This window comes from Branchiostoma belcheri, unplaced genomic scaffold (genome assembly GCF_001625305.1).
Source record: "Branchiostoma belcheri isolate BF01 breed outbred unplaced genomic scaffold, Haploidv18h27 scaffold125, whole genome shotgun sequence".
Taxonomy (NCBI): domain Eukaryota; kingdom Metazoa; phylum Chordata; class Leptocardii; order Amphioxiformes; family Branchiostomatidae; genus Branchiostoma; species Branchiostoma belcheri.
In genome coordinates this window covers 561,202-582,626 of record NW_017802658.1, presented here as the reverse complement: position 1 = coordinate 582,626, position 21,425 = coordinate 561,202, and the positions used below count along the sequence as shown (strand labels likewise).

At 38.0% G+C, this 21,425-nt stretch overlaps 3 protein-coding genes across 3 annotated transcripts in view; 1 reads left to right on the top strand and 2 right to left on the bottom strand.

The window, feature by feature from the left end:
• The first annotated feature begins 90 nt into the window (after positions 1–90).
• On the top strand, positions 91–3,229 carry LOC109463406 (coiled-coil domain-containing protein 34-like). The gene is made up of 6 exons (XM_019760222.1): positions 91–281; positions 818–943; positions 1,179–1,323; positions 1,704–1,892; positions 2,113–2,332; positions 2,833–3,229. Exons 1-6 carry the CDS (start codon positions 118–120, stop codon positions 3,060–3,062), a joined length of 1,074 nt encoding a protein of 357 aa, XP_019615781.1. The 5' UTR covers positions 91–117; the 3' UTR covers positions 3,063–3,229.
• A 1,107-nt stretch (positions 3,230–4,336) lies between these two features.
• LOC109463407 (oxysterols receptor LXR-beta-like) lies at positions 4,337–13,860 on the bottom strand. Its single transcript, XM_019760224.1, has 9 exons — positions 13,805–13,860; positions 11,462–11,645; positions 10,780–10,879; positions 9,455–9,595; positions 8,552–9,108; positions 7,958–8,116; positions 6,730–6,805; positions 6,009–6,122; positions 4,337–5,153 (listed from the first exon to the last, which is right to left on the bottom strand). Exons 2-9 carry the CDS (start codon positions 11,606–11,608, stop codon positions 4,927–4,929), a joined length of 1,521 nt encoding a protein of 506 aa, XP_019615783.1. The 5' UTR covers positions 11,609–11,645; positions 13,805–13,860; the 3' UTR covers positions 4,337–4,926.
• A 766-nt stretch (positions 13,861–14,626) lies between these two features.
• LOC109463367 (protein-methionine sulfoxide oxidase MICAL3-like) overlaps positions 14,627–21,425 on the bottom strand; it is a 64,862-nt gene continuing 58,063 nt past the window's right edge. Inside the window, exons 38-39 of the mRNA XM_019760141.1 lie at positions 19,572–19,686; positions 14,627–16,996 (exon numbers count right to left, since the gene is read on the bottom strand). Of these exons, the coding sequence (XP_019615700.1) occupies positions 16,897–16,996; positions 19,572–19,686 (215 nt within the window). The 3' untranslated portion in view covers positions 14,627–16,896. The remainder of the gene's footprint in view (positions 16,997–19,571; positions 19,687–21,425) is intronic.

Genomic DNA, 21,425 nt, shown 5'->3' with positions numbered 1-21,425 from the left:
GTGTCTGGCATGATACTGGCTATTTATATTTCTCAAACTCAAAAGACATGACAAGTGAATACACTTGACGTTGTGTTTTAATTTAATACTTGTATATCCTTGTACCCAGCTGTGAGTATGTATGCTGAGATCAGAAGTCGTCCCCAGTCCAGCCCAGTCCACCCCCCATTCCACCGGACCCTGGCTGATGACCTGGCTACTGACAACATCCCTGGACTGGAGGTAGGGAGGAGGAGGGCACCTCCACGGTACAGCCAACCGAGTACCAAGGTGCTTAACAGGTGGGTATCTACTGTTCCCTAAGCACATGTAGTACATGGTCTAGCCCGTACCCTGGATCAAGTACTAGCAGCTGAGTATTAGTATATACTAGTAGTTGGTAGAAACACAATTTTGTCTATGAAGATGACTGAATGCCCATAGTTTTTGTCTGCCATTAGCAACATGATTCCACCAGTGTTTCCGCCAGACCAACGCCCAAAGGCCGTCCCATGGAGGGCGGAGCGGCGAGCTTACTACAGTGGTCCTAAATTTTTAAATTTATAACGCTCTCAAAGGCTATTTCCCGCATTTTGAGAGGCAAATAATTGTTGATAAAGGACGGTCTCCTTTCTGGCTCAGGCCGTCCCCAGCGGGAAGAGAGCGTCAAAGGACGGCTGGACGGTCGCCTGGTGAAAACACTGGATTCCACCAAATAGCATGTATCTGGATGCAGGGAAACCATGAGGAAAATTATTTTTTTGTTTCCTCTCATGTTGTATTTGTATTAAAAACAAAACTGTGTTGATTATGTTTTCTTCTTGTGTTACACTTGCAGGACCTATTCGGATGAGTCTATGACAGGTTACTCCACGGACTCCCTGCTGTCCATCCTGTCACATGACAGTTACACCACGCCCACTGACTCTGACCTGTCTGATGAGGAGTCCAGAAAACCATACAGGTGAGGATTGGTAGACAGCACATGGGTTAGGGGAAGATTGACAGGCAGATTGAGAATGACATGTCTCAGAATTTGGCCTGGAGCTAAAACAATGGTACTCACTACGGTACTGTAGATAATGAATACTGGATCATTTTCAATGTGCACCCCCCCACCCCCGCTTGTACACACACACTAACTTGTGTGAAAAAGATCTCCAATTCCATTAGAATAACGTGTGATGTTTTCTCCACAGAGAAGAGAGACCTCCTGAGCCACCGAAACCCAAACCTCCTCCACCCAGGAAACAGAAGAAGGAAAAGAAGACTTCTCACTGGGAGGAATGGGTCATCAGGAAAACTCAAGAGGAGAGGGAGAAAAGGAAAAAGCTGGCATGGAAGGTAAGAAAACAGTACCATAAGATCAATGTAATGATTAATTTCTACTAGACATCATATGGCTTCTATAAGGTATGCATTGTCCTTTTATGGATAGGGACAAAAAGACAGTGGCTCCATGTATGAGGGAACCTATGGAGTCAAACCGTTGCATGTTAAAGAACCCAACACACTTATGAGGAAGACTAGGGATGTCCAAGTATGGTTGGCTTATGAACTGTAGCAAAGTCTTTCAGTCTAAGGTTTTTATTATTTTACTAGAATTTAGAAGAACAAAGAACATTTGACAGAAAGAGCTGGAATTTTAGTCATCTCCCTATACTATGTACATTGTACATATGTCTGATTTGAAATATTCAATTTGTTTCTTTTCTCCATGTCAGGAAAAGGAAGAGAAAGAAGAACAAGAAAGGCAAAGAAAAGAGAAGGAAGAAAAAAAGCAACTAGCAGACAAGAAGCACAAGGAATGGGCAGAGCAGAAAACACTGCAGCAAAAAATACAGAGGAAGGCAAAAGCTCGACAAGAAAAGGCAGAGAAAGAAATCGAAGAACAGAAAAAGCAACAAGTACATGTAAGTATTGGTATTGAAGAACCTCTAGTATGACATGTAACTTTTGATTGAAAAAAAAATCATCTGTAATGTAGTTTACAGAAAAACATTAATATCTTTGGATAATGAAAAACATCCATGCAATTTTGCACAGCTGAAATTAATTGTGTGGTAATATTGAAGACTGGTTGAAAAATATAGCATTGTAAGGTTTATAATGTAATTTTTTTCTTTCTGCCAGGAAAAAGCTAAAAAAGAGTATGATTTGTGGCTGGAAGCAAAGAAACAAAAGGAGGAAGAAATAAGACAAAAGCAGGAAGAGGATAGAAGAAGAAAAGAAGCAGAGAAGGAGGAGAAGCAGAAGCAAGCAGAAGAAGTGTACAACGAGTGGCTAAAGAAGTCCAAGACAAAACCCAGACCGATGTTCCACAGTTTTGGTTACACAGGAGGAGTTTTAACAGGTGTGTTAGACCCTCACACGTTCAGGGCGTTTCACAAAGTTACAATCCCTTATAGCCAGCACGTCGGCAGAACGTACTGCGCCTGCGCAGAACCCCGTATTTTTGCGTTTTTCGTTGGGTTTTTGGTCAACGTTGCATCAGAATTTTGCCTGTTGCAGAGGATATTCTTTCCGACACAACATTTGGAAACTACTGTCGAAATGCTAACCTTATATGAGCAAACACAACCTTATATGAGACATTCTGCCAAAGTGCTATGTACAATACATTACGGGTTTCGCACAGGTGCAGTACGTTCTGCCGACGTGCCCTTATAGCCTGTGTTACACATCTCTTTCTTTCAAGGGCTACTAGTATTAAAATAACTTGGGACCCCTTCTACTAGTTCTAAGGGACTGGCCATTGGAAGGGCTGCTAGAAGAATGATGTAGTCAGGCTATGGCTTGGAGAAATACAGCTAGCTTTGGTTTTTAAATTCAAAATCAAATTCTCTCTTCCAGGTTACCATGATCGGGCTGCTTACCCCATTCCCAGCTTCTATAACCCCGTTCCCTGGATGCCCATACACGTGCCACAGGAGAAACAACAACCAAAGCCAAAGGTCCCCGACAAGAAACGGAGGGTGGGTAGACAGAAGAGCCAACACCAGCCGTCACCCCCTCTGCTGTGGAAAGAAGTGGAGCAAAGAACTGTCCGAAAACAGAGTTCTCTCACCACAAGAAAGAGATAGGACAAACTGCAATAGCAATTTTAATAGAAAAACTGTTCAATTTTCTAGGCTTGTACAGCTCATATGCACCTTTGTACATACAAGTTAGGGCATAAAGATTCCAATTTTGCAACTCGTAAAACATTTTTCGTGCTGTTACTTGCAATTAAATTGTCAGCAACAAGTTTTGTATATTTGTAACTGTACGTATACCTGTATATTGATATGTATGCATTATGTATGTACAACATAGAGTTAACGCCCTTGCTATGAATTCACTTCCTCAAATCATATGGTATTTTTTTTACAACACTCAAAGTGGAAAATTATTACATAGTAAGCATGATTCAAGATGCAAATACTATTTCTTACTGTGTTTAGAGAATATACATACATGCATATGTATGAAGTTTTCAAAGCACACTGTTAAGGCACTTAACTCAATCACACAATAACCAACTGTACACTTTACACATAGAATTTTCATCAAAATCATTAGAAATAAAAATCATCAATTTTTTGTTACAAAAAGCCATAGATTTTACTCAAGTTGCTCAGGTAGATTTTTGGTTCTATGAAATTTCCTAAATCATGGTAATGTTATGGGAAAGAAGACCTATTGTTTGTTGCTACTTTTTATAATATATGCATATATAAAAGTTTTAGAGACATTACAAAATGTCTTAGAATACATCTGAAGATATGTTTCTGATAATCTAGACTCTTGAAAAGATTCTAAGAAACACTCCCAATGCAAGTGTATAAAACCAAGGAGTCCTTGATAAACAAGTTGTTCGGTGTGATATAGCCAGCTGACGCCGCACCGCGTGCCTGTGAAGCTGGTGTGTTATGCCAAAGGGCTGTTATACCGGCTATACTGATACAGATACAGAAATCTCAGACAAACTAGTCATGAAATGATAGCTCAGATTATTGACACTTGTTTGCATCGCTGCTACATAGTAGTAACTGCACATTGTATAAAACATGTTTGAATAAAACAGAAACTAGGAGAGGAACCCTTCCCACAAAGCCACAGAAAGAACATAAACAGTTTCCTAACTTTTCTGTAAGCTTTTTAGCCAGACACACTGTATAAAACCACCATACCTGCTTTCCAAGTTATGCATACTACTAATATTTACTAATAACATGTTTTCACAATTGAAACCAATTTGCCAAGTTTATACATTTCATATAGTGCATAAATACTAGGTAATGACAGTTCTGAACAGAATTTGTTGCTACCTACCACCGCTTACCACTTTTCTGGCTAGTGAAGCAAACTTATTCATCCCTTTTCTGGCATAATAATATGTAAGGATCATTTCATGTAAGGATCTAATTCTGTGACACTGTTACAACTTTGGTCCACAGAGAAATAATAGACAGTTGCATAGTTTCTGAATAAAGTTTAACATCAATTGTCTTCCAAAAAATTAATCATAAGTGAAATTAATTTGCTATTTTATGACAAGTTTCTTTTTTTAAAACTTAGACTATCAAATACATGTCCCAAAAAATCTTAGTTGAAAATAGTGGGATGAACTAAATGCTCTTTTCAGTGATTTCATTGCATAACTAGTATTACTGAAGGTCCCAAAGCTCGGCCAATATCAGTGTCTGCTTGAAGTTTCTGGTGTTCACACCTGCATACCTCTGGGGCTATCCATGGATACTGATTCAGACAATGGTTCCGACATCTTTCTAGCATCTGACAGGAGGCAGGCCTGTCCAAAGTCTATGATTTTCATCTTGTTATCAGCCAAAACAATGATGTTGTTTGGTTTTAAATCACAGTGCAGAATGCCATGCATGTGGACTTTAGATAACACATTGCACACATCTGTACTAATGATGGTGGATTAGGCTTCATGCATTGGTATCACTGAAGGTCCCAAAGCTCAGCCAATAGGGGTGTCAGCTTGAAGCTTCTGGTTTTCATGTAGGCCTCGTGCATCTCTCCAAGCGTGCGCATTTCTGTCAGCATGGCTGTGATCTTTGCGAACATGTTGGGTTTGGAGTAGTTCAGTCTACAGTAGGTCTGTAGGGCATTGATGTACGGCTCCTGAGCTTTCTCAATCACGTGGTAATTCTTGATCAACGGTCGGTCTGAAAAACAGACAGTCATGTCGCGTTACTACACTTGTATAAAAAATCACCAAAGAATAGTAGATAAAATAGAATGCATAAACATCTCAGAAAAGCTTTTAAAAAGTTACAAAATATATACTAGTAGGCATAGCCTCTGCTTGGAGAGTACTTGGTAAATACATGTAGTTTTGTCATGTTGGTATGTCACTGGGTATTGAGTGATTGGGGGGGGGGGATACAAGCTTTGTCATGCTTGAGGTAGCAGAACACAGTTTTTCGCCTATGGGGATTTCTATAGTTAAGGACCCGGAAGTGACTGACATCGACTCGGATAAAAATACAGTAGGGTACCATAGGAAAGCACGAGAAACGAATATGTTCAAATATAGGGTACGATGTACAAAATAACAAAAAAGTACAAAAAGTTATTGTTTTTTTGACATTATGCCGACCTCTTTTAAATGGCCTCCTGCGGAGCGCACCGGAACTGCAGCCGACTCACCATGGCAGGCAGCGAAAAGGTCACGCGCATTTATACGCCGATCGAGCAGCCTTCCTAATCTCAATTATGCGATATCAAAGCCGACATATTATGGTACCATATGGTAACTTGTATGTCCCGGTGTCATCCACGTTAGGCTGTGTACAAGCGGTGCAAGCTGTTTGTCGCACTCATTTCTTATCCCTACGTCATCGTCTCTGGGGGTCGCGGAGGAATACTGTGTTCTGCTACCTTGAGACTATGGGTACATTCATCTCACTGCAGTGCCACCTAGCAGTGGAATGTAAATTGCAGTGAGGAAGGAAGCTGAAGGATCACCAGAACATGAGCAGGAAATTGTTTTGGGCTGCATACATCAAGATTTGTATTACCTGGTGACAACAGGACCAGTGCAATGATAAGTGCATAAGTGTTGTCATCAAGCTTCAGGTCCTGCATCTTGAAGTAGAATTCCTTGAAACTTTCCAGTATCTGGCGGTTTCCACCTATTAGAAACAAAAAAAGTTATAGTCAAGCCGAGAAATGTGTTACCAGTGATTAAAAGGTCTCTTTAACACAAAGATTGGACTCACCAAGTTTTATTTTTTGTGGGGACCAAATTTTTTCACTTTTTTGGTTTTCTTCTTTTGATGTGAAAGAGTTAGTTGGAGATTGTTAAAAAGTTGTTGTGTGAGGTGGTTGGAGACTTAAAAAGTTGGTGAGTCCAATTTTTGCAATTTAACATTTCCAAAATATTGTATGTATTCAAACACTGATGAGCTGTCATACTGGGAATGCATTTATGATTATAATAGTCTACTGTATAAAACATTTATGATATACATATACACTGTAATATGACTGCAAACAATATTTTCTTTAGCAGAGTAGAAACAATAATGTCCTTCCTACTTGTTCATTGCACTTGAATGAAATATGCAAGAATATCATTTGTCTCAAGAAAATACAATTAGACATTTTAAAAAATGATAGACAAATGATACACACAGGGTCACCTGTATTCTTCTTGATATAAAGTGTGTTGGATTCTTGGTGCAGAGGTTTGATTCCTGGTGTTTATGATCCCTTATGAAAAATGACCGCTCAACTTACCTATCCCTTGACCAGGAATGATCTTTCTCCAATGCCAAGAACACCTCACCAGCATAAGGGCCTCAAAAGATGCACCCTGTCAGCAGAATAAGACGAGTAAACAACATGCAGGGAAGGCCTGGCTTACCTTCCAACCCTGCACCTACCTGGGACCACACACCAGCGCCCCCTACTGTGTGTGTGCAGTATTGCAGGCGCTTGACTTACCACTGTGAAGATATGCTTGCCCTTGACCTCCTTGTATTGCGGGCCTCTCGAATGATTTGTTCCAGCAACCCAGACTGATAATGGCTTCAAACGTTCCAGCCTGAGGGATCAAGCCAGTCTATTAGGTTGATTGACTGATTTTGTGCCTTCCGAGGCAAAATTTTGTGCATAATCAATGACCTAAGATCTGATTGGTTGACGAGTGTATATAAAGGATTGTAAAAAGGTATGAAGAAACTGTGAACCAAGGAATTAAATTGAACTAGCCACTTGTAACTGGCAAAACTTCACCCCCTATATGCATGAGAGTGGTACATAATAATGATATTGTCCCCATCCAATGGCATACTATCATTCCACCACTCCGGTATAACTATACCTGTCCTGGGCATAGTGGGGTGTATTAGCATATGTGTTTGTGTGCGACTTTTGTGTCCTGGGAAGGAGAAGGCATTTTCTACACAAAGCATGCTGGGAAAAGTGAATTATCCTGGGGATGAGTGTTTTGTTGCAAACCACTGTGCTCTACGTAGCACACCAATGTAGCAGGAAGCAGCTAACTACAAGACAGCACACTAAACAGGGTGGGAAGTAAACATGCTAGGGAATCATTTGGTGCAAAGGACTGGACAAAAATCAATTGCATGTACAATATAATATATAATTGAGGAGGCATAAATACAAATATTAGTGCAGCATTCTGTATGAATGTATGATAGAAACAATAGCAAAACAAGAAAGTCTGTCTCTAAGTAAATATATTGGCATCTTCATTTTGTCTTACTGCTTTAGACTTAACCACTGTATCCTATATACATTTAATACATGATAAATTATACCTCCCACACACATGTAGGGTAAGGATCATAAACACTACATTGAGTATATTCAAAGTTCAAAATCTCAACTAACTAACCATCAAGCATTTTGTTGTACGTTGCACTTAATTTTCAAATAAAAGACAAATTTTTCAGTCAGATGTTATACTTATTGAATTGAACATATCAAAGATGATACTGACCTTAAGAATCGCTATCTGGTCTCCTTCGCTGAAGGTCATGAAACCTTCCAGGCACTTGGCAAACTGGACAAGTCGCTCCACCATCATGGTGACTTTCTCCTGGAACATGGCCCTTCTCTCCTCTACTGTGGGCAGTTCCATCATTCTCTTGTACATGCCCTACATTTGTTAAATAACAAAATCATCTTTAGTAAACAATATGTCATATACATATAATAATGTCTTTCTATAATGTGCCAGTGAGTCTACATGTACATCAGAAGTGGAAAAGGCTCTTGAAATCTTTGTCTGCAACATGCTGATACACTATATCTAAAATACTGGCCACATAAAATCTCAGGAAGTGGTACAAATGGGTTGTGGCTTTAATATAATAGGTTATAAATGATTGGTAACACCAATTATTAAAAGGACTTTCAAATTGGTCTTTTTGTCAACCCTTGTTGCTTTCCCAATTGTGTAAGATAGAGAGAAATAATGCATTCTTACTGACAACAATTTTAAGTTATTAGTTTGTTTCTTATTTCACAGACTCTGAGATAGTCTATTTGCAAAAGCTTTTGAAGAAAAGGAAGAAACACATTTAATACTAACCTCATGACAGGGTATTACACATGGCAAATACTTTTCCTTGGCTTCTCTGCAAGCTGTCAGCAACTTGTGCTGCTCACTGGTCAGTGTTACTGATGGCACTGAGCTGCTTGGCTGCTCAATAGGACTGACAGGTGAAGGGGACCCCTGATTGGACAAGGGACTGAGCAAAGTGTTCTGATTGGCCGAGAGGGTAGCTGGTGAGTATGGGTTGGCTGAAAAGGCAGCTAGTGAGTTCTGATTGGTCGACAAGGCAGCTGGTGAGTTCTGATTGGCCGACAAGGCAGCTGGCGAGCCCTGATTGCTTGAAAAGTATGGTGATGAGCTCTGACTACTGGAGAAGGTAGATGATGGACCCTGATTGGTCAGATAGGCAGGTGGTAAGTCCTGATTGGTCAGATAGGCAGGTGGTGAGTCCTGATTGGTCATATAGGCACATGGTGAGTCCTCATTGGTGGGGGACTTTTTGAATTGGGTGTCAGGAGGACCTGGCTCATCACCACCTTTTCTTTTCCTTCTCCAAAGAAATTTTGACTGAATCTGGACATTGGTAAGGAGACCTGGAAGATAATAAAACGTTTGCTGTATTACGAGAACTGTATAACTTAAGTTCAGAGTTCCCATATCATTTTTCTTCTCACTGCTGACTTACTGTATACTTATTATATAATGACTATTGTAATAAAATTAAAAATGGGTATTACACAACTTAGCTTCCTGAAGGCATGTGCTAGGTCATCTTCTGGTGACCTCCCTATCAATTAACTGTCAAAATCACCTCCCACCCACCATGAAACCAAAAGCAATCAGCACAGTTAGACTGTCACAAACCCATTAACTCAGCCACCCAAAACAATACTACAGACTCCGTACAATGGTGTAAACTGTAAAGAAATAGATGCTTACATTCAGGTTTCATGCCGGCTTCCTTACACTTCCTGAGCCGACATTCCTGACACTTCCTGCGCATGTAGGTGTCCATCTCACACTTCCCTCCAGACTTACACTTGTACGTGGCATTGCGCTGGATACTTCTTCTGAAAAACCCTGAAACAAAAAGAAAGCAATATTGTCTTCCATACATATTTCTTGAACACTCAAAAAATCTTATGCATGCACTAGTAGCATGCCCGTAGCCAGGATTTTGAATGGGGGGGTTCGTCCCACTGCTTGAGGGGACCTCGAGCGCCGTAGGCGCGAGGCGAGCGCCGAAGGCGCGAGGTTCCTAGGGGGGGTCCGGGGGGCATGCTCCCCCGGAAAATTTTGAAAAATGAACCTTCTAAAATGGCATTTCGTGCATTTTTGAGAGGATTTCCAAGAAAAAATCAGAGATAAATTTTTATTCAATGACAAAGGGAGCAGTTCTTCTACGATTCCAGTCCATCTTTTCAAGAACAATCTTGGACCTTTACATAAAAAGTGGACCAAAAAGTGGACCTTTACATAAAAAGTGGACCAAAAAGTGGACCTTTGAGCCTTGTGGGGGGGTTCTTCCGAACCCCCCGAACCCCCCCTGGCTACGGGCTGAGTAGTTGTTAGGGGTAATGATAGCACTCTTAGAAGAAAGAGTTTGTATTTACTACAAATACATGTTAAGCATGATTCTGAGTTATTTTAACACACTGACTCTGTGTTGATAGGTTTCTTACATGCACTTGTAGCCATGGTTCTTTCATCTGGTGTCTTGCACTGTGATTTGGTAAGTTAACACAAATGCTCTATTTGAAGGAAATACATCACTGACGTACATTGTGAATTTATTTAGCATTTGGACATGGAAATAAAGCCTGCACATAGGGAAGCACATCTTTGTTAATTAGGCCATGTTGATTTGATTATATGGATGACATCCTCCGGGAACCCAAAAATTGATGCGCGCGTGCGAATAAAAAAAAAAGTTTTGCAAAAAAAAAAAGTTGTTTTCATTATGAAATCTACGTGGTCATGAGGGTTGAACAAATGGGGCAGAATATGGTTTGGCGAATAATCTAGTCTTCAAGTTCATTTCTTTACAATTTCGTCTTTTTTCGTTTGATTTTGGCATTCTACGACATTGGTATGTTTTTTTGTAACTTACGGTATATTTTTGCTCATTTTGCAACTGTTTTGTACGATTTACAGTATGGTTGAAAACTTTTTTTTTTTTGGGAAACGGCCGAAAATTCATGCGCGCGCGGATGTCATCCATATAATCAAATCAACATGGCCTTATAGTAAATTTACTATGTTACCTTTGCAGCCCTCACAGCTGAGTGCTCCATAGTGAAACCCTGAAGCCTTGTCTCCACATACTACACATGCAGTAGGGTCCACCGGAGCATCCCCTGCAGCCTTTTACACAAAAGAAAAATGAGACAGAAAAATGTCAGAAATTTTTTTCTCTGCAAAACATTGTTATTAGCCTGGATGCCAGCTTTGTTAGCTTTGGGCTACTCCCACTGATTTCTGGGAAAGGCCTTTAAGTTAACATGGCTGGCATCCAGGCTAGCATATTGCAAGCTTTGAACATAACAATTTTCATTTCAACTTCTGATTTCCATACATAAATATATAACATTACAGTACTTGTACATGTATTACACCATTGAACACTTTTTGCATTACAGCAGCAGACACAGATTTTACAAAATCAGCAACATTCTGAAAATTTTTAAACACAATCAGCTACACTCATGATGCAAAAGACCAAATATAAAATCAACTTTGTTTGCTCATGAATAATATTATTACTCTCCAAGCAGAAGTTTGGGTTTTGGCTTATTTTGGGCATGTTTTTAGGCTTTTTTATCGGGCTTCTTTTTTGCACTAGAATCCCCCCCCCCGACTCAACCTCTGCATATGGTGAAATTCCCGTCTGTATATGGATGCATGGAGAGTATAATTGCAAGAAAATTGTGAACAGCATCTACATACCTGTGGTTTTTCTTCCTTACTGTCGAATATCTTGTCAAAGATGTCATTAGAGATAGAGTCACAGTCAAAAGGATTGGAGGCAGCATCCATATCTAACATACTGCTGACAATAGAGTCAATAGACAGTTGTCGTGTTGCTGCCGCCATGTCTGGACTTCTTCTTTCACCACCAGTAGAGTTCAACCTAGTGTCAACAAACATGTAAAGGTGTGAAACAATTTTTCATACACATGTATATTTATCAATCTAGCACATTCTGCTTGAGATTCAATACTTGAAATTTTACAATGCATGTACAGGTACTAGTATGGTATAAACAAGCTTCTAAAAGCTGACTTTTCTAATGTTTTTCCATCATAGTCCTATATTTAAAAAAAAGCTAGTTGTCTTCCGTTTACCTACAATGTAACCATATGGATCACTTTAAGAACTAGTGTCTGAAGTTCAATCTCTTCTATTAGAGATCAGTTTGTTTAGTTAAGGAGGCTTAATTTTCCGTCCTTTGGTCCAGACATATCAAAGTACCTTGATGACAGATTTATATACTTCAAGTCACTAATAACATACTTAAAAATACTACATTAACGACTCAATGTTACACTATAAAGGACACAAAACTATTTTTAGTTTTCCATGCAACATGAGAGGGATAAAATCCGATTTTTCATTCTGTCTCAATGAGCTAGACTACTACAGCTGGGAAAACAAGTCCTTTCAATACCCACTTCACAATATACTTCACTATTCACAGTACCCTGGAACAACATATGACTCATGTATATAAGTCTGGGGACACACCTACACTAAAGCCCCTTAAATCACATAGAATAATCACTTCCTGTGCAAATTGTCAATTATGTAATTAGCCCACAATAGGAGATACTGGGTGGGTACGGCTGGTTATTCTAGACATGAATGCATTTGATGTATTAACCTTCTCCCTGCTGCCTAACCCCATAACCTATAGAGAACTGGTCGCCTAGCAGATACTTCAGTATGCTAAAGGTTAAGGTCACCGAATACTGGCAAAACTAAAGGTGAGTACATACAGTTTCACCTCACAAATAAAAAACAAACTTTGGACATAATTTTCAATGCCTATGACCAAAATATAGAAACCTGGAGACCTATACGTAGATATTAACATAGCAACAGCCTTAAGGTAAAACAACAGGTACAAAATGTAACACTAAGCAATGAGAGTGTCAACAGGTGAACAAACAAAAGTTATTGGACCCATCATCAGTTTTGTAGTGGTCTAAAATACCTAGTAACAAGCAAAACACATCACCAAGTTTAGATATAAGGCCACACCAAGTAAATTTTATGGATGACGTCCTTTGGAGACCCTAAATCTAATGCGAGAGGGCGAGAAAAAAACAAGAAGGGCCCTAAAAAACAAGAAGCCTATATTAGAAATTTACTAAGAGACGACAAATGTTAGGACACAAATTGAATGAGGTGACACAGTGTGACAAGCAAGAAGTCTTTTATTCATCATCAAAACAGCAATAAGTCAGGTGGAACAGCAGTTGTCGTCCTGTCCTGTTTTCGCGTTACGGGCTTCACGTCAATCTGACGATTTGCGGCACTGACGTGACTCTTTGGTCATAGTTACAGGAAGCGGAATTTCTTTTTTTTTTTCTACGAACAGGCCAAAATCAATGCGCGCGCGGACGTCATCCATAAAATTTACATAGAATAAGCCAAATCCACATGGTCAAACTGAACAATTTCAAACTACATTGTATTAAATTTTCAAACAAATACTTCATGTACATTGGTACTAGAAAAATTATAACCTATCAAAGAAGACATATAATTTAAGGTACATGTACTTCAAAATCACAAAAAGAAATGTCCAAACTGTACAAAATGATACACTTGTACTACCCAGTATCTTCTTATCAACACAAAAATTCTATTTTGAAAACAACGTTATAGTAAAAATGTAGTTTTGGCTATGAATTTGTGATGGCACGTTTTACAACCCAAATATTATTTCAAACGATATAATTTTGATATACCTGGCTAAATTGGCACTGGTTGTTTAATGGACGATTGTGTATAACCAGTCCCAACTTGGTCCTTTCTACCGGTTGATAACTAACATGGATAACAACAGATGTTATGTTTCTCGGGCCTCAAAAAAACATCTGCAGATGCCATGTTACAGATCAAAGTACCGCATTTTCTAGCTTTTCTCTCCTCACAATATGCACAATACATAACCAGACAGCACCACAAGAGTGTGGATAAATAAATCTGTGAGAAAAGTAGCGCGAAGTCGCTACGTATTTGGAGAAAGTCACCTTTTTTAAGAGGAAGAAAGTTCGTACCTACCTTCTTCTGGTACACTTTCTCTGCCTTTTACGTCACGTAACCTTTGACCTCCCCGTGACTCATATCACCGCAGCAACACGCAAATACACACCCACAGTGGGCGAGTTTAAGTATTAATACAAGATATTTTCAAGGACATTTGACCAATGTTTAAGAATTTTTCTTTTCCTCTTTGAATTTTTCGATTATGCGTACCGTCTCCTGCCTTTGACTAATAAGAATTTGGCTGAAACTTAAAGGATTAGACTCAAAGAGAGCAGATACAGGACACGCCCCTTTTTCAAGAAGGGTTGTTTACAAGATTTTGTTACAAGCCTTAATCATGTTACCAAACCTTTGTCGCGAATTTTACCATCGTAATACGTAATCAAAAACACGAGGTATTCGGTTTTCATCGACAAAATAACTTGAGAACGCTGGAAGTCGCCGTAAATTCCCAGTAAATTTCCAAAAAATCCCGACGTCAAAAGAGCAATGTCCTCTCGGTTAATCTTATATCGGGGGTCAATACCCGTTCGGTCAATCTTCAATTGACGCATGAAAAGGATGCTCGCTCGGTCAATCTTTGTATTAGTCAGAGAAGATTGTTTCCCGGGGGCGTTGGGTGGTCTAGGGAGGTCACAGAAAATCATTAAGTTAAAAAGATTGCTTGACCCCCTTTTTTATGTGCATCAGTCTAGCGTAAAACGCACAAACAGATAGAAAGGAACAAGAAAAACATGTCTTACAGTAGTAAGCTTTTATCTTTATTCTACATCTGTTGGTTCTTCCAAGAGGGCAGCATCAAGAGACAAACACATTGAAAATGTACAAGGTGTTCTCTAGAAAACAATGTGCATAGCAAGGCTCGTTTTATTACGAATACAACAAATTGTATACATGTCAGAAGTAGCAAAATTGGAAGACACTAGAGACCCTTCACTCATGTGCTAACGTACATACTCTCTGCTATACAACATTTTATCAGACATTGTCGATAATAAATACATACACTTTGAACACATTCCCACATCCACACTTCACACTTACATTGTATGCAAAGCAAGAAAAACTTTGATTGGCAGCAAAAGAGTTAACATTGAGCAGAGTTAAACATGTACAGTTACATTCAAACATGTACAGGAACAATTCTATCACAAGTTGGATTGTACTTACATTTCTCTAACAATCTACTACTTGTGTGTCTACAGCTCTTTGCATCTTAATTAATCAACAATGGCAAATTTGCCTCAATGGTTTCTATAATTGTTACATTGACAATACTTTTCAACATTGTGACAGAGAGTAGTAAAGTCTATTGAGCAATTAGGCTCGTTTAAACTCTCTAAACTAAATTCCGCAGCAGTGGTTTCAATTAAAGAAGATTTTGTTCATCTCCAAAGATGACAATACTAGCCTTCTGCAAGAAAAAAACATCTCCCAAAAAGAGCAGTTGCGTTTCTGTGATACCTTTCTTTTACTTGTACCAATATACACAGATAGAGTTGAGGATTGTATACTATACTAACAACATACTATACACTGACACCATTGTAGTCACTATCAAGTATCATATCTTATCAAAACAATTCATAGTTACATTTTTCCTGTCATGTCTGGCAATATGAGACTTTTTCTGAACTGTGTCATCTACAATAAACTTCGCAACCTCCATGATTTATACAAAATCACTCGTTCTTAGCAAATCTACACCAACATTTTTTTCAATCACTAGTAGCAACAAAATCATTACCTCTTGACAAGGAAAGCTGTTCTGCCAAAGAAATGTTTCAAAGAGTTGAACAATGTAATATGGCTTTGTTCATTGAAGCTTAACAATATATATAGTGCCTGTAGCAAATCAGCAGGTACTAGTACCTGTTTTTTTAAGTCATGAAAATTTCATCTAGTGTACAGTAATAGACCAATCCTGCTTCTCCGTCAAAACTATTTAGTGGTTCAATGTATGTCAACTCTTACTCTTAAGTCTGTGTTTTTGTCTGGTACAGTGTATGTTTAACATTTCGATGAGAGCAGAAAAGGCTACAGCTATGTGAACAGACTAGTGAATTGTAGCCCTATAGTCTTACAGTGTTGCTGTTTTTGCACAATTCACAGAAAAGCTTTTCTATTACAACAAATACAGCACAAGTCACATGCAACAGCAAGGCAGCAAAGTAGGAAAGACAGCAACAGGAAATACAATTTTGGCAGTTTTATAACTTCCCGGAATTTTTCAAAGATGCAAGCATTTTACTCGAAAACTGTACAAAATTGACATTTGGCAAAATGGTTTGCACATTTCTTGTGTTGAGTGTTCCTTGCACATTGAAAAAAGCTACCTATACTTACATTTAGTCATCCCCTATGAGGGGACAAAAATACGCTGCTTACATTTTCTACACTTTCTATTCCTGATAAGAAATAGAGTTAAAGAAAAGACAGTAGTTTATCATTTAGGTCTACATGTACAAAACTGTTTCCTAGTACTGTAGTGCAATACATTTCATTACGTAATGCTGGCACAGAGAAACATATACAATGCGTATAAACAATGATACTAGTCATATTTGAAGAATATGTTTGGCATGCTGCTGATATGAAATAATAGTCAAGGAAAGATTTCAATCTTACTAGAATGTTTTGAACTTATACAAGACATTCCCGGAAATAACTGTGTACCTTGTCAGATGTCAAATGTACCTGGTATATCCAGGTATATACTGTATACAGGCATTAAAACTAGCACCTATGTGTATGACATGTGCTAATGTATAGGCAAGGGCATGTCATGTCAGATTCAACTGATATTTCTTGTAGACTAGCCTATTAAGCTTTTAACCACTGAGTTGAGTAAAACAGATGAAGCAGTCTTCAGTTAAGGTATGTTTTATATAACGAGACCACCATGGCAGAAACTGTGGTCACAAATTACGCATACAAAGCTATCTTTTACTACATGTAGGTGGGTATGTCCAACGACAGTATTCGCGGAAATTTCACTATTTAACATGGGTGGGGCATGTGACCTAAGCCCTATTCCGCTGTACATATCCCCATCCATAGAGGAGTTAGACATGAGGTCCAGGTACATAATGCACAGTTGAGGAGGATCAGAACTTGGCAGTCTGGATGGCACTGTTCCTCCACTCCCGGTACTGAAGGCCTTTGGACAGCATCACAGACTCAAGATCCTTGTCTTCCTCCTTCTCCCTGTAGGACAGAGGTTTTCATGTTAGAGACTCAGTGTGATTTGGTTGTCACGAAATACATGAAATACAAGTACGTGTATAAAACTTGCACTAATGGTTGGGTATATGAAGTAGTAATCAATATATAACCATTATGTTCTACCATGGAAACTTGTGATTACAAGCAATATAACTGTAAGTCGTGAAATGATTATGGTAGCATTATTTTCATGTTTTTTTTCCTTTGTTTTGTTGTTTTGTTTCTGAAGTAACAATCTTAGATTTGAAAACAACTGGCTTAACAAACATTATGGTTTGTTGCTGTTTTTGGTTGAAATGAAGGGTTATGAAATTTTGTTGGGATATTTTTGTGTTACATGGTACATGTACTTCTGTATGTGTTACTAAGTCAGTCTGTGGTATATTATTTCAAGTGTCAGTATTGTGTCAGTGAAGCTGCAAAAATACAATGTAATAGCCTGGAATCCACCACCTCCACCTTCCTGTAGAAGCTTCAAGGTTACAAGGTTAAAAAGTGCTGCATTCTACAAGTGATGTTACCTTATTACTGTACCGTTATTTTGCATTAAAACTGAGGTCGTTGGGCTGTTCAGAGACAGGATACACCAAGTAAACTTCAGTCGTAAAGTCAAAAACAGAAGTAAGGGACTTCTGTACTGTTACTCAAACTCTGGAGACAAATTTGACAAAAAAGTCTTTGTAAAGGTATATTTTGTATAGCACATTTCTCTGAACAGCACAATAGACATCAAAATGGCATTGGTGAAAACAATTAGACTTGATGAACTTGATTATCTACAGAGACATCTCATAAGTTTCCTTGTTTTGCCACAGGAAAACTGAAAAATTCTTTTTTGTATGTTCTGTCTTAACTCACATATTTTGTATCTCTATTATGCAGAGATATATTCAGACGGTGTTAGATAGAGTTCCTATCTGACTAGCTTGGGGATCTGTGCAAAACAGTGAACTTATGATTGAGATGCTCTCTACTACCATGGCTGCCCTCCACCTAAGCATACAGAACTACACAGTAAACCTTTGGGTTGTTGCTTTTTGGGTTGGGACGAGAGAGCTGTATCCAACATCTGATCTCTGAAGGAGGAAACACACATGTTAACAACTATATACTTAATTTCTGGACACAGTTTAGTTTGGATACATGTGCTTGAGTTTTGATTGAGTGTATAACTGGTGTAAGTCATCAACAGTTAGATTGATGTGTTAATCAGAATTATAATAATTATCTTTTATCAGTTAGCATGATGTGTTATCTGAAATAATCTTTTAATTGTTCTCAACACTGTCAGTTAGAATACATTTTATGTACATAGCACTTGTCTAGTAATAAGTTGTTGGTTTTCATTATGTTTCCTGATATTGAAATTGAAAAACTGAAAAGTCATAAATGCAAGATGAGGATGTGGAAGAGGTTTTACATGATAACAGTATCTTTAAAATGATTTTAACTGATTAACTGGATTGACTTGGCATGTTAAGTATATGTATGTGACATTACATCATGTAACTTGAGCATTTGGCTGGAATATTTGTTCAATAAACAATTGGTTAATACACTAAAGAAATGTGAACATAAATCAATGTAGATACCTGTTACAAGGAAATGGTGGAAGTTATCTTGTTAAAACTATATTACATAATTTATGTTGGTGATTAACAGTAAGGAAATATTATGTACAGTGAGTATTCGACAAGTTAATTTTAGTCATTGTGAGGATAAGTACAAAGTACCTTAACTGGTCATGGTGCCACAAAATTATACACATTTGAAATGTTTGACGTGAATGTACACTTTCCATTCAAAAACATGCAAACATGACACCATGATAATACATTGGATCACACATAGAACCCCTGCACCTTAGCACAGGTTAGTGTGGGGGTACACTGGTTAAGAGCGCCACCTTGCACCAGACACACAAATCACACAAGCTAGGGAACTGTACTTCACTGTGATATTGCTCTGGTAAGGTTTGACTCTTCACTTTCAAGGCTGTGGGAAAGAGATGTAGCAACAGAAACTGTGTCAAACTTACTGTAGGTACCATTAGGTCTTTGGTTGCAAGAAGTATATTTATAGTTGTAGCTGAATTTTATTGTTTCTCTGTTTCATAATTGATAAGAATATGTAAATGCTGACTCCTCATATTGCAACTGTTACAGTTACTATATATTTTACTTTCAAACAGAAATTTAATGTTACTGTTAACTGTTCATTATGTGTTCATCAACAATTTCAGACAGTACCTACATTGTAGACTTGAAACCTATCGGCTGGCAGTATGCTTTTATTGATTGAATAGCAGTATATTTCAGTGATACTCAGAGGAAGTTCAACAAGCCCTGTGGTCAATGCTTTGTAAGGGTTAAGTACATTGTATACGTGTACAACATACTTTAGATCTATAAACTGGCAAAGACTTGACAATACTGTTGCATGATAAAATTTGTGTACAGTCACTCAATACATTACATTGAAGTAAAATTATACAATAGCAACAAATTGGCAATCAGAGAACACTTAGGAGAAAAGAACAGTACTGAAGAATGCCCACCTTAGTCTCTCCTCCTCCAACATGGCCACCAGAGCATCTCTCTGTTCCACAACCTCCAACATCTCATCCAGGATCCTCTTCTCCTCAGCAAGCTCCTCAGGAGTTTTCTTAGAGTCTGGTGGTGATTGTTCAAGACATAAAGTTACAATGTAGAACTGTCACAGTTTTGGTTTTAAAAAAAATGGCATATTTCATACCAGCACCGCTTATGTGTAGCAATCTGTTGAAGACTTTGAAAAAAAAACGCATATCTGAAAGAACACGTAAGAATACTGGACTCATTAAGAATTCAAACCTAGAAGTAATTCTTGTTAAATTAAGTGTATATGGTTAAAAACTGATGAGGGCTGCTTATAATGTAAAAGTTGAAACCAAATCCAATTTGACTAAGCATGCTACATTTTGTGAGAGGTTTGTTTGGCAGTATTATTATTAATAATTTGTTTAACACAAAGAAGGAAGCAGTTTTTCCATCTTCGGAATTTTTCCAGAGATTTCTTAGTTGCATCCTTGTTAGCTTGTCAGTAATTGCAGTATCTTGTCTCTTTATCAGTAATCCCTGAATTACAAAATAATGTAGCAAGGTCCAAGACAAGTCCTTATGTCATACATGTACTTCCTCATCTCTTGTGTCTGTAGCTGTGTATACATTTTTGCAGATGCTAAATAGTGATTACATGTACTAAATTTATTCTTTTTCCAGTATTTTAAGTTCATGGATGAAACAAGTCTATAGTACAGTAGCAATACATTGAACATCCATTACTCACAATCATCATCAATGTTATTAATTCATGGCATTTATGAAAATGCAATGTAAAAGCACTGCAAATGTTTCATGATTCACAGTGCTACATTTGACAACCATTTACCAATGTAGTTCAGAGCTATAACAGTTACAGGACATGTAGACTTAAAAACAATTACTGCTACATAAACTGAATATATGAAATTATAACAATATAATCTTGTCAGAAACAAGAGATGAAGAATCATACTATCAGATGTAATGATGTTGTCGCCTGTATGTAAATGAAGCTGGGGTTGGTTAGGTTGAACGCCATGGCTTAAAAAAAGATGTACTGAGCATGGTAGCCTTACAAGGGATGTCATCTGTCATCTGTCACACATTGTCAAAACATTATCATAATGTTATCATAGTAAAACATAGTCTGTGTCTCTTTACACAGTTAAATTTAAGAGGGTGCCAGTCGAAAACAAGATGGCACAAAGGTATATCATACAAATTCTCAGAGCTGAATCTTAGATGTCTTGTATGAGTTGTAACTGTTAGAATAGTATTAAAAAATGTCTTCAACATTAAATGCGGGATCTTGTTCTAGAAATGATTTTCTGAAATGCATTGTACAAAAATTCATGTAAATCATTATTTTGGAATGTTGGTGCCATCTGGTTTTGCTTATGTAGATAATCTGTAAAGTTGAACTTTAAAGTATAAGTATTAGGCCTGGAAAAGTGAGTTAAAGAGGGTGGTGAAGCTGCGAGGTCAAATTTACTGCAGAATGTGATTCATGCAACTAAGAAAATTCCATCAGGAAAAAAGAACAAGGTACCTATTACAAGGTCTAATATGCCAAAGGGTCGGAGATGCTCAATAACTGAAAGAAGAAAAATGAAGAACATAGAAAACAGTAAGCACCAATAACTACAAAGGAATGGTGACCCTCCTTTTTAAAAATCATTTTATAGCCTATTGCTTCTCAGGCATAATTTTATCAAAGCTGAGTCAAATCTTTTCATGAAAATATCAAGAATCCCTTTTCTTCATACTTTGATATACATGTACATGTACTTCTTAATTCTGAGAGAAAATACTTTTAATCTTTTTTGCAT